Source organism: Diplotaxodon limnothrissa, linkage group LG12 (genome assembly GCF_057381915.1).
Source record: "Diplotaxodon limnothrissa isolate DT_005_m linkage group LG12, D_limnothrissa_male_GT1.1, whole genome shotgun sequence".
NCBI classification, from domain to species: Eukaryota; Metazoa; Chordata; class Actinopteri; order Cichliformes; family Cichlidae; genus Diplotaxodon; species Diplotaxodon limnothrissa.
The window spans coordinates 38,773,393-38,783,065 of record NC_140607.1 but is presented as its reverse complement, the minus strand read 5'-3'; the positions used below and the strand labels follow the sequence as shown (position 1 = coordinate 38,783,065).

The 9,673-nt window shown below is 41.1% G+C and overlaps 1 protein-coding gene across 1 annotated transcript in view; it reads right to left on the bottom strand.

The window, feature by feature from the left end:
- Nucleotides 1-1,693: 1,693 nt before the first annotated feature.
- Nucleotides 1,694-9,673, bottom strand: part of LOC146621887 (protein mono-ADP-ribosyltransferase PARP14-like) — a 32,397-nt gene continuing 24,417 nt past the window's right edge. The window contains exons 16-23 of the mRNA XM_085367585.1: nucleotides 9,147-9,329; nucleotides 8,595-8,798; nucleotides 7,856-7,980; nucleotides 6,665-6,900; nucleotides 6,315-6,583; nucleotides 5,988-6,133; nucleotides 5,001-5,175; nucleotides 1,694-1,997 (exon numbers count right to left, since the gene is read on the bottom strand). Of these exons, the coding sequence (XP_085223711.1) occupies nucleotides 1,714-1,997; nucleotides 5,001-5,175; nucleotides 5,988-6,133; nucleotides 6,315-6,583; nucleotides 6,665-6,900; nucleotides 7,856-7,980; nucleotides 8,595-8,798; nucleotides 9,147-9,329 (1,622 nt within the window). The 3' untranslated portion in view covers nucleotides 1,694-1,713. The remainder of the gene's footprint in view (nucleotides 1,998-5,000; nucleotides 5,176-5,987; nucleotides 6,134-6,314; nucleotides 6,584-6,664; nucleotides 6,901-7,855; nucleotides 7,981-8,594; nucleotides 8,799-9,146; nucleotides 9,330-9,673) is intronic.

Genomic DNA, 9,673 nt, shown 5'->3' with positions numbered 1-9,673 from the left:
GCTCTTTGGGTGTTAAAGGTTGCAGAACCCTGGCCTAAGGGAAGCATGTGTAATGTAAACAGAATTGGTCCTAGCACTGAACCCTGTGGAACTCCACAATTAGCCTTAGTGTTTGAAGAGGACTCTCCATTTACATGAACAAATTGGAATCTATTAGATCAGCGTTCCCTAACCCTTTTTTGTGCCACGGACCAGTTTAATGTCAGACAATATTTTCACGGACCGGCCTTTAAGGTGTTGTGGATAAATACAACAAAATAAAATGATACGACCAAGAAAAAAAAACTGTCGTATTTTGTAAATATAATAATAATAATCGTGAATTCACTATGCAATTGTGTAACTTTATTAACAGCGTGCTCCTGAAATGCGCCAACAACATTTAGAACAGGGGTCAGCAACCTTTAACACCCAAAGAGAAGTGGCACAATTTAGGGGATGTAGAAACTAAGGGGTTTGATCTGCGATGCTCATTAATTCCACTCACCAAGGGGATTGAAGGTCAAGCAACCGGGGAGTCTGGATGAACAGTCTCATAGGTCCAGGCCCGTTACATTCAAGCAAGGACATGGAAGAAAAGTTCCCCTTCATAGAAACTGTCTGAGCACAGGGGACCAGAAATGCTTGCCGCCCCTTACCAGCTAGTCTCCGCTTCCAGAACAGTCTAAGCTTCACCTGGACACCTGCTCTTTTTCCTCTCCTCCTCCGTGATTTGTGTAGATCCAGAAAGGTACCACTGGTGACGCCTGACGAAGATCCTGACACCGGCAGCGGAGGATGGAAAATACCGTCGCAGGAGGATGAGGTATCCAGACCCATCATAGAGGATCGAATAGATAGGAGCGTTAGGCGATCACAGACTAAGGCAGCCAACACATCAGTGACAAAAAGGGAGAGCAAAAGGGCCGAAAAGCCCTTTTCCGTGCCCAGCTGTTCCTAATCATCCTCCATATTGTATGGCCTATTTAATGGCGGTGCTGGGCGACAGTCAGCGTGGGAGTATTGTACCGAGCCTGGTAGTAATTGCTGGCATCGAGCTAAGTAGAGACTAACCTGCTGAAGAGAAGACTTAACTTTTTGTATTAATTTCTCCTAGGATAGAGACGGGAGGCTCAGCTGGAGAGGAATTGAATGCTGGCTCACTAGGGGAGAAGACACAGTACCACACACAATTGGGAAACGGGAAACTCACTCACATGGAGGACTACTTGAACATTGGACTCTTTGTCACCCTTCCTTTTTCACTGTAAATAAAAGCACTGTCTGTTCCTTCAGAAGCTCCACACCCGGGTCCCTCATTCCCCGTGACAACCAGAAGTGATTGAGTGAGTAAGTTTACCAAGTGACGTGAGTTACAGCTACACCAAAGTTTTCTAGATATGTGACTAATCATAGCGACACCCTGGGTGACCTGAAGGGAATGGGAATGGCAGCAGGAGACAATTTAAACTGGAGTTTACTTTTACGATTCTCCGATTATTGTTCACATTAAAGAAATAACAGAGAAGAGAATCACTGGAATTTATTTCAGCGTTAGTTTAATCTTCCTTTAAAATGTGCTTCAAAATATTTAAAAATAATGTGACAACAGCAAATGAAAACAGACAAACAATATTTTATATAATTTGTAATTTTAAAGAATGAACAGTCAGAACAAACATAAGAGGAAAGGTTATTATTTTTTTCTCAGAAATGTTGCACAGTGGTGGCAGCTCATGTAAATGTTATAAGGTATTCTGGGTAAGCCTGGATATCATTGAAGACCACAAACATGGTTGGATTCGACATGTTATCTGTGACGCTGTCATACAGGTCTGAAGCGCTCCCAGATTTGGCTGGAGGGGTGATCATGCCACTGTTTCCTTGAGTGTATTCTCCAACAAGAACCTTGGCCTGGTACATGCGCTTGTGTCCTTTGGCGTCAGGGCTGGCGTAGCCTTGTGCTGAATAGTTTGGGTTCACAGCAAAGTAAGAACCTTTGCCGATTGCTGCACCTACTGACAGAGTGAATAAATAAAAAGATTTAGTCAAAGATGGTCGACAAAAGTTTTTTTTAAGTGAACGCTGCTCCACAGCTGTGGTCTCTGTCAGATATGTATCATGTATGTCATTAGAGTGTTTAACTATCAGTTTGTAGGTGGAGGGTAAAAAAAAGCTGTGGCTTGTTTCTGGTAGCCCAGGTGTAGCCGGGAACATCCGCCCTAAATGTTGGTAAAAAAAAAGGTTTGTGCCTGTTCTTCTAAAGAATATGTAGATAGATCCGACTGAGCAATTTGAAAATCTGTCGTGAAACACGGGATGTTTTATTTCTCCAACAACCAGTGAAAGTGTCATCCATTGATTAATAAACTACTGACTGTAAATAATCTAAATAAAACATGCCAAAAAATAAAACATGGAAATCAGCATAATAACTGCTGAGGAACATCTGTCTGGCCTACAGGGTTGAGCCAGCAAAAGACAAGACAGCAGAAAATGTCTCTCACTGACTCAAGCTATACCTGAGCAGCAGTGGAAGAAAAGACAAGGAAAAAAAACAGAAACAGAAATACAACGCGAGTGTTTTTGTTTAACATAATGGAAGAGTTGTTGAAGTGACAAGGAAACAGTAAACGGCTAATAGCAAACATGCATCTCCAGAAATATGATTCATGGCATGTCACGAATTTATCAAATCATCATTTAGCCTGGAGAAATAGTTTGCTGCTTTATAAGAAAGCCCTCCGGAAAGCAAGAACATCTTACTATTCATCACTGATTGAAGAAAATAAGAACAACCCCAGGTTTCTCTTCAGCTCTGTAGCCAGGCTGACAAACAGTCAGAGCTCTGTTGAGCCAACCATCCCTTTAACGTTAACTGGTAATGACTTCATTTAATAACTTAATATTCACTTAGACTCTTTTTCTCTAATTGATCTTTCTGAGTTAACTTCAATAATTACTTCCTCCAAACCATCAACGTGTCTTTTAGACCCCATTCCTACAAAACTGCTCAAAGAAGTCCTGCCATTAATTAATTCTTTGATCTTAAATATGATCAACCTATCTCTAATAATCGGCTATGTACCACAGGCCTTCAAGCTGGCTGTAGTTAAACCTTTACTCAAAAAGCTTCTCTAGACCCAGCAGTCTTAGCTAATTATAGGCCAATCTCCAACCTTCCTTTACATCAAACATCCTTGAAAGAGTAGTTGTCAAACAGCTAACAGATCATCTGCAGAGGAATGGCTTATTTGAAGAGTTTCAGTCAGGTTTCAGAGCTCATCACAGCACAGAAACAGCTTTAGTGAAGGTTACAAATGATCTTCTTATGGCCTCTGACAGTGGACTCATCTCTGTGCTTGTCCTGCTAGACCTCAGTGCAGCGTTCGATACTGTTGATCATAATATCCTATTAGAGCGATTAGAACATGCTGTAGGTATTACAGGTACTGTGCTGCAGTGGTTTGTATCATATCTATCTAATAGACTCCAGTTTGTGCATGTAAATGGAGAGTCCTCTTCACACACTGAGGTTAATTATGGAGTTCCACAGGGTTCAGTGCTAGGACCAATTCTGTTTACATTATACATGCTTCCCTTAGGCAGTATCATTAGAAGACATAGCATACATTTACACTGCTATGCTGATGACACCCAGCTCTATCTGTCCATGAAGCCAGATAACACACACCAATGAGTTAAACTGCAGGAATGTCTTAAAGACATAAAGACCTGGATGGCCGCTAACTTTCTGCTTCTTAATTCAGATCAAACTGAGGTTATTGTACTCGGCCCTGAAAGTCTTAGAAATATGGTATCTAAGCAGATTCTTACTCTGGATGGCATTACCTTGGCCTCCAGTAACACTGTGAAGAACCTTGGAGTCATTTTTGACCAGGACATGTCCTTCAACGCACATATTAAACAAATATGTAAGACTGCGTTCTTCCATTTGTGCAACATCTCTAAAATTTGAAATATCCTGTCTCAGAGTGACGCTGAAAAACTAGTTCATGCATTTATTACTTCCAGGCTGGACGACTGTAATTCATTATTATCAGGAAGTCCTAAAAACTCCCTGAAAAGCCTTCAGCTAATCCAAAATGCTGCAGCAAGAGTCCTGACAGGGACTAGAAAGAGAGAGCAGATTTCTCCTGTTTTGGCTTCCTGTTAAATCCAGAATTAAAATCCTGCTCCTCACATACAAGGTCTTAAATAATCAGGCCCCATCTTATCTTAATGACCTTGTAGTACCATATCACCCTATTAGAGCACTTCGCTCTCGCTCTGCAGGCCTACTTGTTGTTCCTCGAGTATTTAAAAGTAGAATGGGAGGCAGAGCCTTCAGTGATTCTCACGTATTGGGTTCTGTCACTTCTGCAGCTGGTCCGTCACATTATTGCCACCCCAAAAACACTTCCTCTGTCAATTAAGAGTTGATTTCTTTTCTACTTTCACTTTGTTCTATTAAAATTCATTTGTGTTTAATTCAACTGCTGTTGTGTTTTGTTTTGTTTTTACTTGCAGTGTTTGACCTTATAGGCCTCCTTATATTTTACTGCAACACACAAACCTCTGTTTTTTTGTTTTCTGTTTTTCTCCTACACAAGCAGGTGTTCAAAGTTAGCAGTCAATATTAATCTACTAGTAATAGATATGACGTCTTCATGTTACCTAGCAACCATCTACCAATCTAACGAAATCTTATGAAAGATTTGCTGATTTTATGTTCACAATAATAACATGTAATTACATGTAATACTGAATATATGGACTTTGATATCTTTGATATCTTTGATATCTCCCAATCATGTTGTCAGTAGTGTCAATATTCCATCATTTCACACATTAACAGCAGAATTTTCTGCAATAACAAACTGAATGAATGAAAAGTTTACATTTTATATTATTGTTTCTCTTTGCACACATTATTTGTTACATATTTGGTAAGGATATTATGGCGTCTGCTAATTGATATTACTGTTCTATAAATGTGCCGTGTATGAGTGTTCAGATACCGTTTGTTCCTGCGTAGCTGCGGTTGAAGCCTTTGTTGTTGATGAGATCGACAGATGTAGCCCTGGTGCCATGAAAAAGAAGCTTTTCGTTGTTTTTATGTTTATTCTTTGCCTCCATTTGCTTCTTCAGGATCTGGTAGTTCTGCCACAGTGTTGGATTTTGGACCCGTTCAATCTGCCAACACAATCCAAACACATTATTACTTCTCATAGTTCTTACCTTCTTACCTCTGCTTATTTTGTCTAATGATGTGTGTATATGGATATTTATCTTTTTTGCTCAATCATGAAAACATTTCTTCCTTACTCCTTTTTACTAGCAGAAACCTCCACCTGGCTCTCTTTGTACATAGATGAACTTTGAAAGATTTCATCCATATGAAAGAGGTGTGCTGAGGCTGGCTCCAGCAGTTTCAGTCCCCATAGACTCCCATTTTAAATGTCCAAACTTTATAGCAGAAATACATACGTTATGGTTGTGTTTTGGTCTCTATAGATAATCACTGCCTTCATACCAACTTTGGGGATGAGGAGGAACTTTTATATAACTTACTTGTTTGATTTATGTGTGTGCTGTTGGAGCCTTTTGGAGCATTGTCCTATTATCTCACAAATAATATGGCTGAAGTTCTGTTAATTATTCTAACAGAGCTCCAGTTTTGGGCCACAGTGAAATTATAGGATTTCACTGTGGACTCAATGATTCCCATGATGCATTGAGTTTTTCCTTTCCAGTCATCTTTCTCACTCAACATGTGTTAACAGACCTCTCTGCACTGAATCATACTTGTTATTAATCCAGTTATAAATGGTGAAGCTAAAACCAAAGCTTTAACCTCACACCAGTGGGTGATTCCATGGTGACTTCATCCATCTTTTATGTACAGCATATGTAAAACATTCGTTTACTATGGAGACTTTTACTAGTCAATTTTTTTAACCGTCACAGTCATACAGTCTGCTCCGTGTATTTGTGACTGAACATACACTGATGATGTTAACATGAAGTCGATTCTTTGTCAGTTCCTGCTCCACGTCGTTGTATTCCTGAGATCCTCGAGTCAGAGCAAACAACTTCACAAGGTCTCCTTTCATGTCCTCCCAACAAGAAGGCAGAGGCAGAGCAGTGTCATCTGTAAAAATCATTGGAAGAGCTCAGTTCAAACTAACAGTGCATATATACAACATGCTGTGATTAGAGTTTCAGTGGAAGATGTAAAATGCGGTGGCTACAGACTGATCACCTCTTCTGTTTTCAGCTTATTTTTTCTGAGGTAAAACCTCCATAAAAGACAAAGTGCCTAGATGACTCACCCTTCACCTCTTTCCGAAAGAGCTCCATAGGGTGCCTCTTTGCTGTAACTGCTTTTCTAAGTCCTGGATCAGCGGTGTACGTTTCATTGTTGATCTTGATCTTCACCTTTTGTTTCTTCTCTAGCGCCTCCTCCAGTTTGAGGTTGGTGTAAATATCAAACGGCACCATTGAACCACTGCGGTCTGGATACTGCCACTCTACCAGGCTGCTCACTAACAAAGCCTGTCTCTTTGAGTTCTCCGCCCTCTCCACTTTCCGGATGATGTCCCTGATGGTCATCAAATAGAAAAAGCAGTTAGGACCTTGCACTGAACATTCTTGAAAAACATTTACGTCTCTGTTTGCTGACCTAAGTGCAGACTCAGCAGTGAACACGTCTCTGGTCAGACCCTCCAGGTGGATCTCGGGGTCCTGGTCCTCTGCTCCTTTGTCCAGACGGATGCTGACCGTCAGTTTCCTCTGCAGAGCCTTCAGCTCCTCCATGTCAGCCTGTGACATCTGACTAATGAATGGGTCAGAGATGGTTTTCTGTGCCTGCTCAGCAACAATCAGGTCATTAATCCTTTTCTTGGCCTCACTCAAAGCCTGCAGGGTTGGAGAAATCGTGGTACATTTTAGTTACAGGTATCGATACATTTTCTTAAACTCACAGAAATAGATTTATTCAGTGTTCTGGAACCATTTAATGTGCATCAGTCTGTCCAGTAATTCTACACAGGCTCTCTGACAGCAGCCAGATTTGTCTGTGAGCAATATCGTTCCAGTCTGGAGAGAGAATTTATTTATTTAAGTTCAGCTTGACACATGTCTAAAACTACACATAACACCTCTCTCGCTCACTCACAAAACTTTAAGTGTGTGTGGACGAATCACCTGTTATGCACAGATCATGTTGAGTTTGGCTTGTAGCTGCTAACCAGCTGTCTGGTCTGGGTCAACTTATAGCAAAGTGGAGAGAGGCATCGGAAAGTTGCACCAGCAGAACATTATTCCTCTGGAGGCGGTAAACACAGTGATCAGCTGAATCCTAACATTTCGCTCACAGCTGGGCCTGTTCGACTCTCTTTTGGCTGCAGCAGCTGCTACTATAAGCATACTTTTCTTCTTCTCACTCGCTGTAAACTTCGTACTGCAGATGTTACTCTCACTCGCACACACACTGCAGAGAGAGAGGCGGTCCCTGTCTTCACCACAACATTCAACCGTTGGCACAGAATACATTACCCATCAGGTTACCTACTTAAAGGGAAGGTTATGCCTGAAACATTTAACATTTTCTTAGGTTTATTTTTTCACCAAAGCTTGTGGGAGCTACAGCTGAGGGGAGCCATCTTCTGTTTTAGACCACACAGGCTTTGATTTGTTTTGTTCTCTGATTAGCACAAAGATTTGCAGTTTGACTTTGGGCACGTTGCTCGATCCAGATTGCCTTGCTACAATAGGCAGGATATGTTTGATTGTTTGCTTGTTTTCCATCCATCCATGTGTGTGCAAAAAATTAAATATTGTTGGAATAAAAAATAAATGAATAAATGCGTACCTTGTTGTCGTCGGCACACAGCTGAAACACTGTGGGCTCAAACTCTTCCCTCTCCAGAACTAAGTCAACAGAGCTGGACTGAGCCGACCCGGATACCAGACCTGACATGAACTGGCGGACTGTTGCTGAAACAATAATAATATCCAACGTGAATCCATCTGACAACATTTTATGTTATGATCAGAAGTTTCCAAACACTCATTGTGAGCATGAATGTCAGGGTAATTCTGGCCTTTAAATGATTTCTTTCTTTCAATTTAGTGATGATCATTTTCAAACCAATACACTGAATTTTAACTTGGGCTCATTCAAATTCAGTTTTAAAAAGCATTCAAATTCAAGTTCTGCCCGTACTAAAACCCCAATTACAAAAAACATAGAAAACAGATCCTTACACAAAGACATTTTACAGTTTCATTAACATTATTACTGCTTTTTTAAAAGAACACTGCCTATCAAATGCACCATTGCCTTCACCACAATGACCAGGAGGGAAATTAAAAAACATGTTAAAAACACATCAAGAGAGACTTACATCTTCAGGATCAAACCACAGAGATGTTCAGATAGTTCAAGTTATTCTGAAATGCCTTTTTGATTTTGGTCAATAAAAGAGCAAACATTGTCTTTTAGGAGAAATTTACTGGTACTTTTTAAGCCACCATGATCAAAATGAAATGGATAAGTAAACAATTTCCCATCTACAGTTGGGTTTCCCTACCAAACAACAGCGACGTACCTTTGAATTTGCCAAAGACACTCTTCTCCTCCACCGTCTCTCCCTGTCTCTTCTTCATGCTCATGTGGAAATCGTTCAGCATGGCCGTCTGGAAGATCAGGATCTTCACACTCTGAACAAACCTCGGCTGTTTCTTCCTCACAAACTCCACCACTGCATCCACCATGGCATCAGCCACCGCTGAAGGGCTGGCCCCTCCCTGACCTGACAGGCAGACAAGGATGATGATGGTGATGATGAAAGGATGGAAACAGGATGAAGAGTACACTTTGTGAAACTCAACAGAGCAACAATCTCACATCTGGCTGCAACATTCATTACAGCTCGAAGATGAAAGAGTTGGACAAAACCAACAAACTGATGGTTTTGGTGTAATCTAAGATCTCAAAGACTCTGTAGAAGGGATCTGGTTAGTTGGTGTGTTTCAGCTTAATATTAATTTGGTGTGACACAAACTCTGATGGGACCTTTGCCACAGTTCCTCATGCAGTAATGACCTCTGCACACTGCTGCACAGCAAATCAGTGAATACCATAAATAATATGTACAGACCTGTTCCCAGGGCAGGGAAGGCCACAGAGCTGAACTTGTTCTCCTCGCAGAACTTCAGCACTGAGTAAACCATGTTTTTAATGTTTGCAGGGTCGTTCTGGCCGATGATGTGGACGATGTTCCTGCTGGGCAGCTGCCCGGCTGATGTCAGGATCATTGCATGAGGCTGAGCCATGGAACTCACTGCAGAGTGGAAGCACATGAGGCTTATAACACAGTGTGGCAGAATTGGTATTTTCCAGTCCAAAGCGTTACACGTTTGAAATATTTTAAAAAGTATTCCAATCTGATCCATAACTTTGAAATTCTATTTTTCACATCGGAACCTGAAATTTGGTAAAAGGTAGTAACAGCAAGGTAGTGACTTTACAGTAAAGATATTGATCGATATTGATTGTTAGTCTAAGCGATGGGCCAAACACAGCTGGACAGGGCTGTAGAAGTGCATCAACCCAGTAACAGGACTGGTATATGCGCCTTTGTGTGAGGAAGAAGAGGAGCACTGTCAAAATGACCTCCTGCAGGCT